This window comes from Nannobrachium achirus (genome assembly GCF_963921795.1).
Source record: "Nannobrachium achirus genome assembly, chromosome: 12".
Classification (NCBI taxonomy): domain Eukaryota; kingdom Metazoa; phylum Chordata; class Actinopteri; order Myctophiformes; family Myctophidae; genus Nannobrachium; species Nannobrachium achirus.
In genome coordinates, this window is record NC_137832.1 from 55,128,187 (window position 1) to 55,150,153 (window position 21,967).

Genomic DNA, 21,967 nt, shown 5'->3' on the forward strand with positions numbered 1-21,967 from the left:
TATATATATTTTTAATTATAATTTTATAACTTAAATGAGCTGGCTGCCATCAGTCAGTTTGAGTTTCACCTGATACAGATATGTCAAGTGCCCTCCCACCTTATTAACCTTGCAGCTGCAAACAATTTTATTTGAGACGGCCAGAAAGCATGCTAAGTTCTATGTACTAGCGACATTTCTGGTGTAAAATGGCACGAGGGACCCTCGCAAAAAGACCACCCCAAAAATCTCGCGTGCAGAAGTGCCCTTTTGTGAGATTTGAGCAACTGCCCCCTCAGTGCTCTCTGCACGGCCCTGGTGTTTAAGATGTGTGGCTTTTAAGTGTCCTAGGACTCCTTTGTGACACCACTCTCACCATTAACCCACTTTCTCACAACAACAGACAGACAGACAGACAGACAGACAGACAGACAGACAGACAGACAGACAGACAGCCACAGCAGCAGCAGCAGCAGTAAGGCTGTGTGCTGTAAGCAGCTTTTAATGAGCTTGGCCTCCACTCTCTCTGTGAGGCTCAAGCTATTAGTGCAGGACACTAATAGATAAGACGTCTTAAAGATGCAGGGCACTAAATGGATAAGACACCACACTGGCCTGCCCCGCTGCCCCTGCACTCTGCCCCTGTCTTACCACGTCTTAAAAAATCCCAGGGAAACACATCCAACCTGCAGCCACTCGGCAGCGGTGGCTGCATGTTTTACTTAAATAAAAGTATCAACGCTGCAATGTGGAAATACTCTGTTTAGGGTACGGTCACACTGCACTTTTATTCTACCTATGAGGGTGGATTCTGCCAATGGAGCTTTTTTTCAGAAATCCACAAATGGTAGCAAACCGCTCCATTCCCATTGAAATACATTGATAGAATCCACCCTCATAGGTAGCATAAAAGTGTGGTATGACCGTGCCCTTACAAGTAAAACTCCACAATTCAAATTGTACTTGAGTATGTGATTGTGAGTTATGTTGAAACTTCTACAAAAGTATGCTGCCCTGATTGTTTGGCAATGTCCATCAATTCGACAGAGTAACTTTCACTTGTAGTCGAGTAATATTTGAACAGGAGTGTCTACTGTATACTTTTTACTCAAGAACAAAGATCAACAGTTGCCTGTTCTCTCCTATGGCACCATATCACTACAGCTGTTTTCTCTCCTATGGCACCACATCACTACAGCTGTTATCTCTCCTATGGTACCACATCAATACAGCTGTTATCTCTCCCATGGCACCACATCACTACAGCTGCTATCTCTCCTATGGTACCACATCAATACAGCGTAGAATTGTGGACAAATTCGTATCCAACGATAACAAAATATTCTTGGGCCACCATTTGCCGAATAAATAATGGACCTTGATATGAAAATGGTTGAAAACCACTGGTCTAGCGCATTGTAAGGATTACGAAAGTCCGACATCTCATTACTCTGACTATGTAGCTACATGTGTGGTTATGGTTAGGGTTAGAGATGGAGTTAGTAATGGGGAGAGTCGAACGAACGCAACGTCAGAGTAATGAGACGTCGGAACAACGCGGATAGACTCCTGCGTTCTCGGGCCGACACTGGCAATAAGCCTCTCTCCGACGCACTTACTTACTTACTTGCTTAAAATCTGACCATTGCATTCGGGGTAGTAATGATTGTCTCCTCCAACCTGCAGATGGGGGCGGGGTTCCTGAGCGACGCCGAGGTGATGCTGCTGGTGAACTGTAAGCACATCCCAGCCTACAAGCTGGAGGCCATGATGGAGCGGCCGGAGCGAGGCGTCTCCATCCGCAGACAGATGGTGTCGGCCAAGCTGGCCAGCCCGTCCGCCCTGTCCACCCTGCCCTACGCACACTACGACTACTCCAAGGTGAGTCCACCCTGCCCACCATGCCCTATGCCCACTGACTACTAGGTGAGGACCAAAATGCATCCGAACCGGCGCCAGAGCTTTGTGTTCCGGTACTGGTGCTGTCAAATAAAAAAGATGTCGAATAATGGCCGATGTCTATTTGTAAGACCTCAAAACTAAACCCTTATATCATTGGTTCTCAAAGTGGGGTCCTTGAGAGGGTCCCCAGGAAATATGGCTGCTCCAAAAATAGCAGATGTACAAGTTCACAGCGTGTCGCTTAGTGCTGCACAGTGAGCCTGTACATCTGCTATTCTTGATTATTATTATTTTTTTTATTATTTCTCTTTTGGGGGTCTCTGGCACCAAACATGTTCAGATGGATGAGTATATATCAATTTGGGGGTCCTTAAAGTGCCACTGTCGTCTTGTTGTAAACGTTGTTGCTGTCTTGTTGTATAGGTGATGGGGACATGCTGCGAGAACGTGATTGGCTACATGCCGGTGCCGGTGGGCGTGGCCGGACCGCTCCACCTGGACGGGAAGCAGTTCCAGGTTCCCATGGCGACCACAGAGGGCTGCCTGGTGGCCAGCACCAACCGTGGATGCCGAGCCATAGCCGTGAGTTTAGCCTCTTTACACAGACTTGAAACACTTGAAGGGATATAATTTCACTTTCAAACATTTTGGGGGTAATTGTAAATTGTCTACTCTGGCTTTTGTGTTTCACCCCAGACAGTTTTCATGTTGCTTGATTCAGTATTTAAACATTATGTTATTCATTTTATCAGAGACGCCCCCTTCCAATACATTGTTTTTGGAGCTGTGTGCAGCTCCCTATACGTGGCTGTGTGGGTCTGTCTGTGTGTGTGTCTGTCTGTGTGTATGTAGCCTGACTTCGGCGCGTAACTAGTGCCGCACCATTTACGCCACTCGCGCAATATATACATCAAAATGTGCGGCTCGGCCGGGAATGGTGTTCTATTACCGGTGTTCCGATCCGCCTTACCATGCCGACGTAATCGGCAAAAAACGACGCTTAATTGTCCCCATTGACTTATAATGGGACAATGCAAGAAATCACTTTCAAGTATTTTTCTCTCGTAAACCATAGGAGCTACAGTTTCAAACCTCGGAGAGGAGATTCATAATGATTTTAAGAATGAATCGAAAAATAATTACATCACTCGGCCTCATGGTGGCGCTATAACGGCCCACTTTACGTTTTGCCCCGTAACTCTTGAACCGTGGATCGGAAAATTAAAATTATTTTTTCCCTGGATTCCTTGGGTCAAGACGCATCTCCCCATATAGGCCCATTTGCGCCAGGATAGATTTTCCGCCATCTTGAATTTTCTCCAAAACACACTTTTTGCTCCTTTTCCTACATATTTTCTTCAAATGTCACAAAAATCGGTACACATGATCTACACACACACACACACACACACACACACACACACACACACACACACACACACACACACACACACACACACACACACACAGCTCCACTTCACACGGGTGTGATTTTTTTTTTACCAGGTTGAAAACACCCGTCCTTGGTTCTGGTGACTTATATTTTCTGTCTAATGCATGAAAGGTTCTTGTTTTTTGTTTTCAATAACGTTTTTCATTTACAGTATGTTTTATAATTTTGGGGGGGGGGGGGGGGGGGGGGGTGAAATGAATAAAATAAAATAAAATTAAATAGAAAAAACACGAACCACTCACACATTAGAAGGACAATTCACCAGAACCAAAGATGTGGTGTTTTCAATTAATCTAACCTGCTTGCGGGGATCTGCTACTTTTGTGTGATGCTGTTTAGAGATGTGGGACGTGATCAAGTAGGGACATTAATTTACTAAAAACAAAAAACAAAGTTAGAACGCCCGACAGGCAGCGACGATATATATTAATAACTCTACGACATACCGTTTTCTCTCCCCCTTGTGTTCTCTCTCAGCTGGGAGGCGGAGCCAGCAGTCGTATCCTAGCTGACGGCATGACGCGCGGCCCCGTGGTGCGGCTGCCCTCTGCCTGCCTCGCGGCCGAGGTCAAGGCCTGGCTGGAGGGAGAGGACGGCTTCCAGGCTGTCAAAGACGCCTTCGACAACACCAGCAGGTAAAGGTCAATAATCATGTCCCTATCATCATGTGTCCGTGGCAAATCCTACATTTAGATTTACACACCATTAAAATCACTGAATATAATCTCCAGGTTTTCCTCAGAATATGTATTTTACACTAATTTACATGTCTGTCTGTCTGCCCGTCCGTCTGTCAGTCTGTCTGTCACACCGCTGACCTGTTCTGACATCACAATGTGGTCTATGACGTCAGATATTTATGATGTCAGACGTCAGTATCCATTGTTGGGAAAATATGGTCACATTTTAAACAACAAACCGCAACGCGAGTTTCAAATTAATTACGTCCTTGTCCCTTTTATGTCATCAATATTAAGCCCATATCTGGGAATGCCCATATTTGGACATATTGTGTCATGTGGTCTATGATATCAAACATCTATGATGTCAGATGTCAGTCATCTCCATATTTGGGAAAATGTGGCCACATTTCTTCCACATTTTGTCCAACTTAAACAACCAACCAGGTCTGTGCATTTTTGGGGGTCAAAGTTGATCCCATGCCAAAGCGTCAGCGCTCTCTAACCTCGCCTACCAGGCTTTCTGGGGGAAAGCCTGGTGTTCGTTCACAACAGGCCGTTTGGTTTCCGCCCAACGCGGAAACCACTAGACAAAGCGGCGTCGCTCTGATTTGGTTCCCTCCGTTTGTTTCCCCAATCCCTATTAAAATGCTCGAGTAGCCTAGTCTTTCCGGTCGCTACGAGTTGGACTAAAAGATGCATATACCAAACACATTTTTCAAAAGCAAAACTACTCCGCATCAAGGAGTTCATTAGGTAGGCCCTAAAAGTATATGTCCTTGAGCGCAGGGGAATTATTTTGGGTTAAAACTGTTTCCGGTGGATAGTTCTGGCCAAATTGTAGTCCTTTGAGTACTACAACATGACGTGTTGTGGTTTCCGCTCCAGACCGGTTACAATCCCGAAAAGTGAAGTGATCCCAGACTAGCGCTCTCCCAGCAGTCTGCTGTCACCCAGGTGGATGCGTGCACGAGCCCATTTGCACGACCTCTTCCTTAGGGTGTCTTACTGGTTATGTCAATGGTAGTAAATGTGCTAAGTGCTTGATTGTTGTGTTTTTGCAGGTTTGCTCGTCTTCAGAAGCTGCTGGTCGGTCTAGCTGGTAGAAACCTGTACATACGCTTCCAGTCCAGGACAGGAGACGCCATGGGCATGAACATGATCTCCAAGGTTAGCTGTTCGTCTTTGTGTCTGTCTGTGTGTGCTTGCGTGCGTTTCTATATTGCCATGCGCATGTTGTGCATCATTTACCTTCATGTTACAAGCATGTGTACAAGTCATGATACAACACAAACTCATACAATGTTGAGACGTGAATGAATATTGAACATTTTCTGTGTTGTGTTGTTGCGTGTGTGTGTCCAGGGCACAGAGCAGGCCCTGGCCAGGATACAGGAACAGTTTCCAGAGATGCAGGTGTTGGCTGTCAGCGGGAACTTCTGCACCGACAAGAAGCCGGCGGCCATCAACTGGATCAATGGCCGCGGCAAGTCAGCCGTCTGCGAAGCCACCATCCCTGCCAAGGTGGTCCGAGAGGTAAGCCTAACCGCCCCTTTAGTTCAAGCACAATGGGCTCTATATGCACAGCAGCCATATTGGAAAGATATTGGGCCCCTTCCTTACTTCTTTCACAGGTGTTACCAATTATACTGATTAAGGCTCTGTTCCACTCTGGTCAAACAGAGTCAGGGTGCTGATATTGTGTTGGCTCAATGGACACCAGTGGGTCTCAAAGGCTGTCAGGTTCTTAAATTAAATCCTATTTCCTACACTTACTGTATATCCTTTCCTTGTATGTTCCTCCACTGAGGAAACATAGAAGAGGAGAGAGGAAAGGATGAACATTTGTTTAGAGAAGTGGGACGTCAATTCCTCTACAGTGTCATGTCGTTGCTGTTTTTGAATTTGAACCTGAAATGTAACGGTTTTGGAAATATATGAGGTTTCCGGTCCACAGTGAGACAGAGACGTAATGATTAGCGACCAGCTAAATGAGCTGTAAAACAAAAGTCAGCAGAGGTTCTGATCGATACATGTTCTGGTCTTTCTCTCTCTCTCTCTCGCCAAGGTTTTGAAGACCACCACTGAAGCTCTGGTGGACGTGAACATCAACAAGAACCTGGTGGGCTCGGCCATGGCCGGCAGCATCGGGGGCTTCAACGCCCACGCAGCCAACCTGGTGGCAGCCATCTACATCGCCTGTGGACAGGTACTTATTTATTATACAACCTGGTGGCAGCCATCTACATCGCCTGTGGACAGGTACTCATTTATTATACAACCTGGTGGCAGCCATCGCCTGTGGACATGTACTGGTACAGCAGCAGCAGCACTTTTACTGGTGCTTTTAACATTTATTTTCATTCTATTTCTTTTTCTGATCGATTGATTGAATGCTTTATTAGTCAGAAATGTAAACTGCGGGGCGCCCGCTGGCCTAGTGGTCAAGGCGCATACCACATACTAGGCTATGATGCCTGCTGGCGTCGCCGGTTCGATTCCCGATCTGGACGACCTTTGCCACATGTCATTCCCCATCTCTCTCCCCATTTCCTGTCAGTCTACTATCCTATCAAATAAAGGAATAAAAAGCCCCAAAGCAAATCTAAAAAAAAAAAGAAATGTAAACTGCACGTGGTACAGTCAGACATTACTGTAGAACTCAAAGTATGGGCAGCAGTAACAGAATGTGTGTCCCCTGCTCCCCTCCAGGACCCAGCCCAGTCGGTAGGCAGCAGTAACTGCATCACCCTCATGGAGACCTCAGGGCCCACGGGGGAGGACCTGTACATCAGCTGCACCATGCCCTCCATCGAGCTGGGAACGGTGGGAGGAGGAACCAACCTGCCCCCACAGCAGGCCTGCCTACAGGTACCATGGTTCACACTGTAGCCACTAGAGACAAAATGGTACACACATCCTACAAATGGTCTCCTAAATGGGCGCCAGCATCTATATGATGCAGTGAAAATAGCAGTTCTACAAGCTCACAACGCGGTGCGAATCGACGCAATGAGCTTGTGCATGTGCTATTTTCACTAGTCTGCTAAAATGTTTGGTAACAAACTAGTGAAGTCGGTCCGGTGTGATCAAAGTATGTGTGTTTTCCAGATGTTGGGGATGTTGTGCAGGCTCCAGTGAGATAAAAGTGTGTGTTTTCCCTCCTAGATGCTGGGTGTACAGGGTGCCAGTCAGGAGTGCCCGGGGGAGAACGCGCGCCAGCTTGCCAGGGTGGTGTGTGGCACCGTGCTGGCAGGAGAGCTGTCACTTATGTCCGCTCTGGCCGCCGGACACCTGGTCAAGAGTCACATGACGCACAACAGGTAAACACATGGCGTTCAGCACATTTTGATTTAGTTTAATTATTATAGCCTTTATAACTATATTAGTCATATTTTAGTCATCTGAAAAGTTTAAATCGACAAAAATTTAAGGCGACTAAATCTACAGTTGAGTTTGACTACAAAAATGTATGTGATTTTATGGGGTGAAATATGCAAAATATGCGGGAAGTTTGCACAGAAATATGTAATTATGCACCCTTTTTGAAAAGATTTTGAACTAAAATCTTTGCTTCCGGGGGTCCCTGGAAAAAAAATACATTTTGGGGTTCTTGTACCACTGTATACAGAAACACACATTTCTCAGAAAACCTTTATGCATTTAGGAGACATTTTGTAGAATCAGGCCTCAGGTCTTAATATGTGTTAAATGGTTTCTTCTACAGATCCAAGCTGAACTTGCAGGAGACCCCTGTAGCAGGATCCTGCACCAACAAGGCTTCTTGAGAGCGGACCCCTCCCCCATAAAGTTCACCCACCCACCCACATGCACAAGCACCTTCCCATCCACGCGCACAACACGCGTTCCACGTGTGCATGCACTGTGCCGACGTGGAGACAAACAATTAAAGGACAATGGATAAGAAGAACGACGTGCTGAACAGGTTCAAACGTTTTATTTTTATATGAATAAAAGGGACTTTTATCTTCCACTGGCCCTGTTTAAGGGCCACTCCAAGTGCTTTATAAGAGACGGTAAAGGCGTTGACCAATCATCATGCTGGAAAAATGGTAAATGGTGCATTTATAAAGCGCTTTACCATCGATTGTGCATTACATTCACCCATTCACACACACACACACACACACACATTCTTACACCGATGGCAGAGGAAACCATGCAAGGCACCAACCTGCTCATCGGGATAAATTAGTGGTTCAGAGTCTTGCTCAAGGACACTTCAACAGTAACTCGGGGGGAGCTCGGGATCGAACTGGGAACCTTCCGGTTCCCATCCGGCTGCTCTAGTCTACTGGCCACTCTACCCCTGAGCCACTAGGGGATGGAAAAGGATGTGATGCACAAAGTTGTCCGATAATGCCAATCGGAAAATTCTGCGGAGGAATTTTCCGATTTTCAGCGGCGGCTGACTATGAGCACTTAAATTACTGACTTGCATAATCTTTCTTTTTTTGTGCCGTTATAAATGTCAGTTCCCTGCAGGGAAACTTGGATGCAAATGGATCTTTTCTGAGCAAAAACATACTACTGTACGCTTTTTGGTCACATATTCCAATTATTTAATTGCCAAATACAGCCATTTCAATATAGAGACATTCATGACATGAATGTGTTGACAGCACATGCATAAGAAGCAACGTCAAAGAAGCAAATAACAAAAGAAACAAAAAAGCACTGTTGTCATAGGTGAGCCGCTGTTGATTGTTGAAAAGTATTTCTTTTCTGACACGTAATTATATCGCAACACAAGGCCATGAAGCTTCACATTAAGAGTTCAAATATGATTATTGTGGGCCTGAAAAGGTTGAGAACCACTGTTGTAACTAAGGGTCCATTTGGAACGCCCTCAAGGAACAATGAGGGCCACTGTCCTACATGACATGAGACGCAGACGTTGCATTTTTCAATATGTCGTGGCTCAACTATGACACACAAGCCTCACGCCTTTGTTTCACAAAGGTGCTGCTGTATGTTAAGCTAAAATATTTTATTGTTTACTGAATGGCCGTAAAAGGGATGTAAAGAATACATGAAAATGTCTCAGATGCTGTAAAATAATGCAAGGTTGCATTATTTGTTGAGCTGCACTGTCTCTCCTGGTTGTAAAAGGGTTAGTTCGCCCCCCCAAAATACTTTTTTTTCTATCGATTACTCCCTATGGAGACACAAAGAGTCTGCTTTGTTCCCTATGGAAACACAAAGAGTCTCCTGAAATTATTGGCCTAGTAATGTGACAAAAAGTCTCCATCTGGTGAGTAATCGATAGAAAAAGTCATTTTGGGGGTGAACTATCCCTTTAACGTGGAAGGAATGCAGACAGTTTTTCACAGTGTGATGTCTCATTTATGCTCGGCCGTACGCCAAATGCCGTCCACCCGAAAAAGCCGATCTACAAGCTCACAACGTATTTGCTTCTGCACCGTGTCGTGAGCTTGTATGTACAGTATATTAGCTATTTTTTGGCGTGCAGCACCGGCGTACGATAAAGCATAAGTCTGGCTCCAGTCTCTTGCTGCGGGTTTGTAGAACTAATGGCAAACGGTGAAGAGCATGAGCAGAGAAACAGCCTAAATTGAAAATAACATTTTTTTGCATATATTTTTTTGTGATAAAGAGAATAAAGATTTACAATAAACAACTTGTACCCTTGGGTTTTTGAGTTGTCACACATTGTAGGCCAACATATCGTCTCTGTCGGGTGGAAAGATCATTATGTGCAAAAAAGTTTCTTTACCGGATTCAAATTCTAAAACAGCAAAAGTAGCAGATCTACAAGCTCACAGATCTGCAACTGTACTTTCGATGCTTTTGTGTGACGCTGTGGTATGATCAAGTAAGAGTGTTACGGAAAAACACAAAAGGTTAAAATATTTCTGGGTTAGGGTTAGGGTAACTTAATACTGTATGGGACGTGAACTCCACCCAGGAAGGACATTCTTAGACTGTACTTTTGTCATTATTCAATACATAAAAAGGAAGTAAGCTCTATATTCTGATGTAATCGTTGCTATAGAGTGTTTGTTCTGTGACGGGGTGTCCCTTGTCTCTCCAGGTCTTAAAATAAACTTTTTGTGACCCATTTTTCATGTGGGTCACCGATTTCTTCCAATCGGGAGAGAAATAATTCATCAGCTTCAACCTAATAGTGTTCCGATACAAGTTGTCTGCTTATTTTTTTGTTTTGTTTTCATACGTTTATCGTGTATGAGTTATCTCTCCTGATTGAATGAAATTGGTATCCCGAGATTCCCGACCTTTATGTATTTTCTGTTTACTAAACAGCCGTAGAGATGGGGACTGTGCATACTGTGCAAACAAACAGCAATGATCACTATCAGAATAGAGAGCTAAACATTCACACTTTTTCCTGCGACCCGGTTTCATTCAACTTCAATATATTGTCTCAGAAATACATTGAGGGCTGAGCCCTCATTTTCAATGACAGTGTAATAATAAAATAAGAACTGCAGGTTATGTTTTATAAAAACGAGCAAAGAACAGAGTATGAAAACAACAACACAGACACCTTAATTAAAACAACGACAATTTAAAACAACAAGATTAGTACAAGTTTTTAAATTGCCCCAGTGGGATCATGGAGCCGAGTTTTAACATGCGTTGTAGCTCATTCCAGCTAATGGATTGTAATTCTGAGAAAGTGTATGGTGAATGGAAGTATTTGGTTTTAACAGTGAGGAAATGTATGTTGGTGATGCATTTAATAAAGCTTAATAAATGTGGAATAACCATGGTCAGGTCTCATGGAGAGAGAGGGCCAGCCAACTTTAGTGCATAAAGTGCAATGGTGGGTATTATATAATGGGTCACCTGTGATGAACCAGCTTGGTTGAGAACCAGCACAGTACAATGACCCTGGCCTTCAGGCACGTGTAGAGGGGGAGGGGGGGGGGGGGGGGGGGGCTTCTGCCCTTTTTCCTCAAAGTGCCGGACAGAAAGCCTGCCAAGTTCTATGTACTATCTACATTTCTGGTGTGAAATGGCACGAGGGACCATGCACCTACCCACTCAGTGCTCTCTGCACGGCCCTGCTGGCCTTGGCCTTGACCTTGACATGCGCCATCCTCCAGTCCAGACACATCTAACATCAAAGGGTAGTTGTGTTTTACTCGGCAGTTGAGTCAGTTCTTCTGAACGGTTCAGAACACGCCTGGGGGCAACGTGAGAGAGACCGTCATGCATGCTGTTGATATGACAGAGTTCATGGCTCTACCTCTCCACCTCTAGCACACTCCTTGAATGTGTACATTCTTGAATCTTGAACTATGCAGCAGATTTCATTTTTTAAGTAAATGTTGATGGTCAGTGTTTTGAATCAAATTTGTCATACAGTACTTTTAGTTGACAACTTCTTGATTACTTGATTATGTTTCAGACAGACACTAGTTTGTCGTTTATCTGGTATCCTATAGTTTCTTTGAGGCCACTCTGCACAGAAAAGCATCTGCTAACCGCCTCAATTTGTAAGTGCATTGATTCACAGGGCACTGACTAATGAAACCAGATTTTGAAAAGTTCTCCAGTAATGCTTTGGTGACAGACAGTAGCCTACAGCAGTACAATCCTACAGTACAGGTATGTTCAAAAAAACGTAACCAATGGACCTTCCAACTTATGGATCAGTTAATGTCTCCAAATAAGATTACAGAGCAGTTTAACCTGACCCCAGTGTACTGTAAACCTGTGTGTGCATGTGCATGTGCGTGTGTGTGTGTGTGTAAGAGAGAGAGAGAGAGAGAGAGAGAGAGAGAGAGAGAGGCCGTTGGATTTCACCGACCCCAGATAGAGTTTCTACTCACTCAACTCAACTGATGTCACAATGGATAGCACCTCACCAGAGGAGCTGCCAGCCAATCGGCTGCGAGCTCAGCACATCTCACCAGCCTCAAGGCATCTGATTGGTCCCTGCGGTGCTGGGACCGGGACGCCTCAGCGCATAGGCTCATGAATAATTTACGTCCATTAGGCCATGCTGTGACCTCTGGCGCTAGGCAACAGATTAAAGAGGCGGGGTTTGTCACTTCACACTGTGGAGTGACACACCCCTGTCTGTTGGATACTGTACATACAAGTCAAGTAGTTAAAGGGACTGTTCACCTCAAAAAAACTTTTTTTCTATCAATTACTTACCCATGGGGACTTGATTGAATTCATGGATATGTTTTTGTTTTTGTTGTATTCCTAACTAAGCCAATAATTTGATGCCCAGCAGTGGTTCCCTATGGAGACACAAAGAGCCTGCTTTGTTCCCTATATGGAAAATCCTCAAATTATTGTTGTTGACAAAAACTAAAAGATCTCCATGAATTCAAGTCTCCACGGGATGAGTAATCGATAGAAAAATAAATAAATAAATGGGGGATGAACTATCCCTTTAAAGTACTCAAGCGCTGTACTTTACTTGAGTATTTACATTCATACTCCACTACATTTCAGACAAATTTTGTACGTTTTTACACCACTACAATTATTTGAAAATGTTATTAGATTATTGCAAAATACTTCATCTACAGTAGAAATGACCATGAAATAGGGTCAGGTTAGGCAGACTACTAGACAGAGTGTAAATGTAGCCTACATGTGGGCTACTAGGCCTACTCATGTAGGCTATAGCCTATATACTTATTAATACATTTCTAAAGTTCTATCAAGTGTATGTAGGCCTATCCATCTATTTATCAGACTCAAATCTATAATAAAAACATACAGATAAACTAGCCCATTGGTTCTCAAAGTGGGGTCCAGGGACCCCCAGGGGTCCTTGAGGGAGTTCCAGGGGGTCCCCAGCCAAATGATAGTTAGGAACCAAATGGACCGTTATGGTACATAACTCAAAGGGTGTACAAATGGAACCAAATGGACCCATTGGTTCCAAATTTGTACACTCTCAGAGTTAAATTAACAACATTGATTTTACAATATAAATTGGGGTCTCAGAGATTGAAATGTGATTAAATGGGGGTCCATAGCCTAATGCAGCATGTCAAACTGGGGGTCCTTGAAATTAAAATAGTTGGGAATCACTGCTAGGGCGGGCCATAACAAAGTTACAAATCTTCTCTCATGGGGGTGTAGTAGTGTCCAGACAGTGCCACTGATTGTATTGAGGTCATGTCATAGGCTACCACGAATGTGATTGAGAGACACAGCATTATGTGCATTAAATTAGTCTACCTACCGGTATATTTATATTCTGGATATAGAACACTACAGGGGGTCCCTGGCATATATATATCAAATGGGGGTCCACGGGATAATAAGTGTCAATTTGGGGGTCCTTGACATGAAAAGGTTTGAGAACCACTGGGCCTAGCTGCACACTAAAACAATCAGTCAGTTAATTTTTTGTTGTTGTTTTTCATGCGCGGCCATGTGACGTCGCTAGTCAAAGAAAGAACAGATCTACAAGCTAACTGAGCATCTCCACGCCATGCGCAGATGTCTTGTAGATCTGTTCCTTTGGACAAGGATCGACGTCATGATCATACGCGACGGAAAGCAGGAGAGGGAAGTTTTTGGATTGAAGCTTTGTTGTCATAAAACTAACAGGTCGTGACTTGTTTTATTGAAATAAAACACAAGATAAGTTTTTTAAAACACTGATAATAACTGATAATAAGATGACGTCACCTATTGCTGACTCTGAGGAGGAAGAGCAGTTTGATGGTGAAGAAGACCTGCTTCACTTCTATAGGAACAGGTAATATAAAAGTATCATAAATTCATAATACTGCAATGCGGAAATACTCTAAGTAGGCCTAAAAGTCCGGAATTCAAAATCTGCTTGAGTAAAAGTACAAATAAGGCATGGTGTCAACAACAAATGTACTTAAAGTAGGCCTATCAAAAGTAAAAGTAGGCCTACTCATTAAGCAGAATATCCAATTTCAAGTTTTCAAGTGTATAATACAAATCTTTGTGAGCTTGTAGATATATTTTAAATGGACAAAATGTATATAGCCTACTGAAGTTCTTACTTTATGATTTTCTTTTAATAATAATCAAAATCTGCAAAGTAACTAACTAAAGTTTTCAAATAAATGTGGTGGAGGAAAAGTACAATATTTGGATCCCAGATGTAGTGGAGTAGAAGTAAAAGTATCAGAAATTGGAAATACTCAAGTAAAGTACAAATACCTCAAAATTGTACTTAAGTAAATGTACTTAATTACTTTACACCACTGGGTACCATACTACCAGGGCAGGAATTTCAGGGAGGCCATGAAGGTCATGGCCGCCGTTGCCCCTCAGTTTGGCCTTGTGCCCCTCACACCAATGGCATGACCTGAGGCCACAGTGGCCTTAATGCCCCAGCTGACTGTATCAATTGTCTCTTTCTTGTCAATATGTAGACAGCAGACACCAGTGTCTCTTTCTTGTCATGTAGACACCAGTGTCTTTTGTCGAGATTCAGAAATCTTAACTCCCCCGAGACGGGGGAATCTTTAAACCAATCCAGTGACTTTGATTGGTGCTGGGCTGAACATGGTTCAGATTGCAAATACCATCATTTATCTATTTCACTGCATATTAGGTTATCATCCCTAAGCCTTAAATTCTACAAATTCTTTCAATGGACTAAAATCTTGTTTTATTTGATGGCCTCCCTGCCCTGGCATTTGGCCTGTGTGCCCTAAAAAAAACCAAAGGCCAAGTGGCCTTGCCCCTAAAATGACGAAATTCCAGGCCTGCATACTACCATTACATAGCAGCCGCCCATAACGTTGTCATTTAGTCCAGTGGGTTTCAACCCTCTTCAAGTCCATTATTGGGCATTTGAGCCACGGACCACCATTTGATGAGATTTAGCCTCTCAGACCCAAAATTAGATTTTGTCCACAATTCCATGCTGTATTGATGTTGGTACCATAGGAGAGATAATAGCAAACGTTGATCAAAATAACACTTCTTCTACATCCTGTAATTATGTTGACCAGGGGTCTTCAACAGGGGGTCCGGGACCCTCAGAGTTACTACAGGGGGTCCTCCAAATGTGATAGGAAAAAAATAAATCTCTTTTATATGAACCCTAGTGTCCTTAAACCAAAAATAGCAGATCTAAAAGCTCACAACGCCTCACGCTGCGAGGCGTTGTGAGCTTGTAGATCAGCTATTTTTGGCAAAAAGGTTTGGTGTAGAGGGGACAAAGAGCAGACAAATTGCAGAGTGAAAGGTCATGCTTATTAAGTACTGTCGGTTCAAGTGTTTAAATATCTGAAAACACAAATTGACATGAATCCAAAATACACAGATAATTGTGCTGTCAAACGATATGGAAAACTATATGGAATCTATGAAAAGGTTGTGGGGGGTCCCTGCTTCATCTCTCTCTCAACTAAGGGGTCCTTGGCCTGCAAACGTTGAAGACCCCTGGTGTAGACTATCAATAAATGTAACTCTTGAGAGCCTAAAATTAAACCAAATGGACCGGTAAGGTCCATATGGTTTCATTTTGCACTCTCAAGAGTTAAAGATCTATAAGGGTCCATTTGGTTACCAGCTCTCCATCATTTAGTTGGGGACCAGGCCTAGAATTTTGTCTTTTTAGGGGCAAGGCCACTTGGCCTTTGGTGTTGTCCAATTTATGATGGCACAAAGGCCAGGCCAGGAAGGCCATCAAATAAAAAGGTTTAGTCCATTGAAATAATTAATTGAATTTAATTGAATTTAAGGTTTAAACTTACTGCATTGGTTTAAATATGGGGTCTTAAAAAAATGTATGTATCAGTTTAGTTTATTTCAATATCACTAAACCTTTTTTTCCTTTTTTTTTTGTTTTACTATTTTGAAAAACATTTTTGAATATTAGCTGATATATCCACCTGTTTCCGCAGGAGTTTACTGGAGATTATTTGGACCACACTTCCGGTTTAACAGCAGACATACAAGCTCACGTCGCGTCGCAGATGCAGCCCGTTGTGAGCTTGTAAATCACACTCGGCTGCGGCGCCGGAAGCTCGGTACAACGTCTGCACAATGCACTATGGGGCGTTGGAAACCTGTGGATAATAGCTGATCTCACAACATGCCGATGTACAGGGGTCATCACCATATCAGCTTGTGATGGACATTTTGATAAATATTTTATTTTTGTCACGGACATACAAAATAACAGTCCAAAAAATTTACAAAAGAACACATAGATCATATTTGGCAAAATGGTTGAAATTTCAGTTCCTTAGTTTATTTCTTTTTCTCAGTTCTCTGACTGCTGGAAATGTCCCATCAAATGATGTGTGGTTTGCCCGCAAGTTCTCTTTCTTCACCATCTGGCTGATGAGACGAATACTTGACTCCATCCATTTCCATGCATGGTACACAAATACATAAGGCTGAGATTTCACTTCCTTCTAGTACAGGTGTTTTCAAACTCTTTTGTCTCTGGAAATAACCCCTGGAAACCCCTGGAAATAACTTTTTCAACCACGGCACCCCTGAATTACGTATTTTTTAGAATCTTAATATCATATTACGCTATGTAGAAAATATGCACATCTTTCTCCCTAAGATACAGTTACAGTATGTCACGGTGTAATATCAGTTTCCATCAGAACTGTCTGAAAAATAAAATAACCTTATATTTGACGTTTAACCACTTGAATCCCAGCGTCCCTATTCTGAGGGGAAGGTTCACCAAAAATACGGTAGCTGATCCACAAGCTCACAACGCGTCGCAACGTGATGCGTTGTGAGCTTGTAGATCAGCTATTTTCGCTGAAAGAGTTGGCCGTAGATGGAAAAAGAACTCAAGTACAGTGCAAATCAGGTCTGTTTTACTAATCATAGTGAAGTGATATTGATGTAGGCAGTAGGCACCCCGCCCTGGACTGGCATTGCCAACTTTGGGAAACCCTGTTCTAGTAGTGAAATGATTTGTGGTTTGTCAGAAAGTCTTTCCAAGTTCCCTTTCTTCACTATCACAGCATAGTTTTTGCAATTCATTGTCCCATCAACAAATTATTTTGTATTTTGCCAAACTCACTACTGATCCCTTGTCTTAGTTGTAGTTGAAAGTTAGTAGTAGCTTAATAAACAGGTAACAAACAGTCCAGTAAAATTGATATGCTGCCAGGGTCAATCCTGTGTTAATTCACACTGTGAATTATATGTTGATGAGAAAGACTTGCATTGCATCCTCAACTGATGCAATCATGTAGCCAACACAACATATTAATCATCCTGACACTTTACCAGTCCCCAAAATAATTCAGATGCTTTATTATTATTATTATTATTATTGAATATTTAGGATTTATTATGTACACATGATAACCAAAATACTAAATGTGCCACAGACATGGACAAGTCTTGCCACAAGTCTTGCCAAAGACATGTTGATGACTCAAAGAAAGGGTCGAACTCGTTCTTCTGCTACACCACAAAAATGTGGAATGCCTTACCGAAGGCCATAAAGGAGTGTGGATCACTAGCATCCTTTATGCCCTGAAAAACCACTTACAGGCAGCAGCCGTTCGCAACTGGTAAAAAACCTAGCCCAACCCTACCCTCCCTGCCCCTTCCTTGTATATACTGTACATACTGATTGTTTAGACTTACTGTTACCTGCCCCTTCCTTGTATATATTGTATATACTGTACTTACTGATTGTATAGACCTACTGTTTTCTTTTTTCTTTACATATCTACTGCATAGTACTGTGTTCTATTTGTCTGTCATTCAATGTTATATGAGATACTTTAATGGTTTCCTGTTGAAATAAGCTTAGTCTTTTCATGGATCTCCTTTTAGTAGACCTTGTACCAGTGAACTGTACCGTCATGAATCTGTACATTTTCCTATGCAAACTTCTAATAAAGCCTTCAATCAATCAATCAATCAATGACCCCTGCCGATGTAGATCGGCTATTTGAAGTATTTTTAAATGTTTTCCAAAATATAAAAAAAGGCAAAGGGAAGTTTATAGGGATAAGGGGTACAGTCAGCTGGAGCATTAAGGCCACTGTGGCCTCAGGGCATGCCATTTTTTTGAGGGGCACAAGACCAAACTGAGGGGCAACGACGGCCATGGCCTTCATGGCCTCCCTGAAATTCCTGCCCTACTGGGGACCACTTGGAACCCCCTCAGGGACCACTGGTATTCCCCGGACTACTGGTTGAGAACCACTGCTCTAGAAATGTGGTTATATTTGTTCAAGTTACAGACCGTTTATACAAGTTGAGAGCTTGTAGATCAACTGGTTAATACATTAATGGTTGCATACAATACAAGGCTTATCTAAATTATAACATGTCACATGTAGATGGATGGGCGTTGATTGTGAATTGAGGACATTATGCATACAATAACAGAATTAAAGGGTAAATGTGAACACTAGGGGGTGGTCGCGTTGCGTTGCGCCGTGCCGCGCAGCGCTGTGCCGTGCCGCGCCGCGTTGTGAGCTTGTAGAATCTGGTATTTTTTGGCAAATGTTCCACCCGAGCATAATGGCTGTTGAGGATATTTTGATTATCGCGATAATATCGTAAATCGCAATTTCTTTTGTCACAATAATCGAGACATGACATTTTCATATCTTCCCATCCCTAGTGGCTAGTGCTACCCTGGCGGGCATGGGGGTGATCTATGGCTGATTCATTTGGTTGGGTATTTGGTATGTGTGTGTAACAAACATGGGTTGGCAGTGGCTAAGGTCATTTCCGTTGGGCAAGTACAGGTCATGTTCCATTTGACCCAAGGTCATGCCCACTTGCAAAAAGTAAATTGTCCATTATACAATGATGGTAAGATTTGAATTACCATTCAATTTAACATTTTTCTGGGTCTGTGCAATAAAAAATGAATATGGAGTTCCCTGATGTCATCAATATTAATGATGCCCTGTGATGCCAGGGGGAACAAATCCCTTTAATGCCCATATATGGAGATATGGAGATCCCTGCGATGCCAGGGGAACAAATCCCATTTATGCCCATTTCTACATTCTCTAATTGTGTAGACTTCTTTGTAGATTAAATAATGCAGATGTTTACCCTAATTTAACTCTTGATAGCCTAGAATAAAACGTCCATTTGGTTTCATTTTACGCTCTCAAGATCTATTAAGGGTCCATTTACTCTCCGTCTAAATCACATTTGAAATCACATTCCTTTGCCTTGTTCATACTGCATAAAACCAATCCGACTCCGATCTGGAGAGCAAAATCTGATTTGGGCTGTCAGTCTGAACACTGAACCCTGATTTATACTCTTTATCATGACGTGTCTCTTGCCAAAAAAAGCCCATATGCAAGCGCGTCTGCCTTGTATATCGTCTATTTTCCGAGAGCAACACTGACAGTAAAATCAGTCTGGTTAGATCAGTTGGTTAGACTCGAACCAACTGAGCTAACCAACGACCTTGACGTCACCACAGGCGCTAATGACGTCAAGGTCGGAAATTCGATCCCTGTGCTGGCCTTGGTACTTTTATGACACAAATCTGATCTGATCACTTATAATTAACAGTGAGTGTGGACAGCCAGTCCTAAAGATCATGTTTGATAACAGTGTGGACAGTTGGCCCTAATGTCTTGGAGAAACAAATCGTATTTGCCTGCACGATGGAAAAAGGCAAAGAAGCATGCAGAGAGACAGACAGGCAGAGAGACAGACACACAGTGACAGGAGGATAGACCAGGGTCGTGCAGAGACAGAGCACCAAGGCTGGATTAGGCCTAGGCCAGACGGAGCTGGATATTTCATATATCCCGGTTTTTCAGATATCCACATAGAAAAATATCTAGGTCCACATGACAAAGATATCTAGGTCTACACATCTTTAGAAATCAGATTTGAATCAGATCCATGTTGATGACATGAGTGTAGACATACTGTGTACCGATTTGCGTAATTTTAGGGCAAAATCTGTAGGGGCAGTGTCCAAAAATGTGTTTGAAAAAGTCGGCCTGATGGTGGCGCTATATGGGACAGATCAATATTGATGGCATGAGTGTATAGACATACTGTGTACCGATTTGCGTGATTTTAGGGCAAAATCTGTAGGAGCAGTGTCCAAAAATGTGTTTGAAAAAATGGGCCTGATGGTGGCGCTATTTGGGACAGATCCATGTTGATGACATGAGTGTAGACATACTGTGTACCGATTTGCGTGATTTTAGGGCAAAATCTGTAGGAGCAGTGTCCAAAAATGTGTTTGAAAAAATGGGCCTGATGGTGGCGCTATATGGGACAGATCCATGTTGATGACATGAGTGTAGACATACTGTGTACCGATTTGCGTGATTTTAGGGCAAAATCTGTAGGAGCAGTGTCCAAAAATGTGTTTGAAAAAATGGGCCTGATGGTGGCGATATATGGGACAGATTCATGTTGACGGCTCTCTTGGCGCCACCGAGGCGGGTGCGTGGGTACCGGCCCCGGCTCTCCCGGTCGCTCCTAGCCCGAGTTACGGCATTTTATGTGCGCTGCAGTGGCGGGGGTCCTCCACTAGAGGTGCGACCACTTTTGCATCCATTCTGGAGCACCAGGAGTCGTGGTCCCTAGGAATTCCCTGTGAACAGCCCCGTTGGGGTGGTCATTGGTCATTTTAGCACTTTTTGGCGGCGGCGCCAGGGGGTCCCTGGGGGTCCTTGGAGCTCCGGGGGTCCCGGGAGGGGTGGAGGTTGTGGGTTGGCAGGCAAGGAGTGTGTGTGCAAAGTTTGGCATGGATTGGGGCAACGGTGGCGGAGATATGAGTTGGGGAAAAGTGTGACGTGACGGGCAGACTGACAGACGGACAGACGGACAGACTGACAGACAGCCTGTCGAGGTTTTGGTAGTAACTGCGACCTGACGGTCGCAATAATAATTATAATAGTGAAATTATAATTATTTAGTCAAATGTTCGTTATTTTTGTTGTTGTTTTTGGCAAATGGGCACTTTAAAGGAAAAGCCCCCCCTCCCTCCGCACGTTCCGAACGGGAACCACAAAATCCTTGGTTCCTCTGGTTCAGTCATGGTTCAATCTGGCGGAAACGCAAGCCGGTTCTCAAGAACGAACCAAGGTTCCAAGAAAGTTGAACCGGCACTGGTTCTGGAACCAGTTCTTTGCCGGTGGAAAGGCCCCAGAGATAGACGGACCCCTGCTGATGAGTCAGGAATCATAATAAGTCAGCAGTTCCTTGTTCAGAGAAATCTCCACTGTCAGGTGAAAAGAAGCAACTTGGACTCCTCATGCATAGAAGGAAGCATGAGGTCAGTCCGTTGTCTCCCCAGGCGCGGCAGAGGGAGAGCAGAGCCCAGGATTACATAGGCAATTGGCACTGGGTGAAAAAATGGGTTACAAAATTGTGGGATAAAAAAAAAAAAGAACATACAGATAAATGAATTATTTGGCCAATGTTATCTTTATATTTGATTTCTGTGTATGTTGTCTGCTTCTGTGTCTTTTCTTTGTGCTATTTAGATTGAACTTTACCACCATGGAATGCCCATGCCCTACTAGTCCTAGTCCCGGCGACAGCCAAGTGGTTAAGTATGTTGTGGAATACTTTTACTTGCTTTATCAAAGTGAAAGACAATGTTGGCATTGGCAGTGGTGGAACAAGTCCAGAATTCAAAATGTACTTGAGTAAAAGTACAAAAGTATCAAAATGTACATAAAGTACCAAAAGTAAAAGTACTCATTATTCACAAAGTTTTCAAAAATCATTTGAAAATAGCAGATCTACAAGCTCACAATTTGAGCTTGTAGATCAGCTATTTTCAAATGTCTGAAATGCTTAAGTGGTTAATGTATGTTTTGAAATAATAATCAAAATCAACAAAGTACCTAGTAGTAACTAAAGTTTTCAAAGTATTGTAGTGGAGTAAAAGTATAATATTTGCCTCTACCTAAAAGTATGGAAAATTGGAAATACCCCAGTAAAGTAAAAATGTCTCAAAATTGTGCTTGAGTACAGTAAATGTACT

At 43.1% G+C, this 21,967-nt stretch overlaps 1 protein-coding gene across 1 annotated transcript in view; it reads left to right on the plus strand.

Annotated features, from left to right (window-relative positions):
- LOC308295829 (3-hydroxy-3-methylglutaryl-coenzyme A reductase-like) overlaps positions 1 to 9,601 on the plus strand; it is a 19,708-nt gene extending 10,107 nt beyond the window's left edge. The window contains exons 12-20 of the mRNA XM_080738893.1: positions 1,666 to 1,860; positions 2,305 to 2,463; positions 3,812 to 3,969; positions 5,079 to 5,184; positions 5,380 to 5,550; positions 6,083 to 6,223; positions 6,727 to 6,885; positions 7,183 to 7,337; positions 7,742 to 9,601. Coding sequence (XP_080595019.1) covers positions 1,666 to 1,860; positions 2,305 to 2,463; positions 3,812 to 3,969; positions 5,079 to 5,184; positions 5,380 to 5,550; positions 6,083 to 6,223; positions 6,727 to 6,885; positions 7,183 to 7,337; positions 7,742 to 7,802 — 1,305 coding nt within the window. The 3' untranslated portion in view covers positions 7,803 to 9,601. The remainder of the gene's footprint in view (positions 1 to 1,665; positions 1,861 to 2,304; positions 2,464 to 3,811; positions 3,970 to 5,078; positions 5,185 to 5,379; positions 5,551 to 6,082; positions 6,224 to 6,726; positions 6,886 to 7,182; positions 7,338 to 7,741) is intronic.
- The last annotated feature ends 12,366 nt before the right edge of the window (positions 9,602 to 21,967 follow it).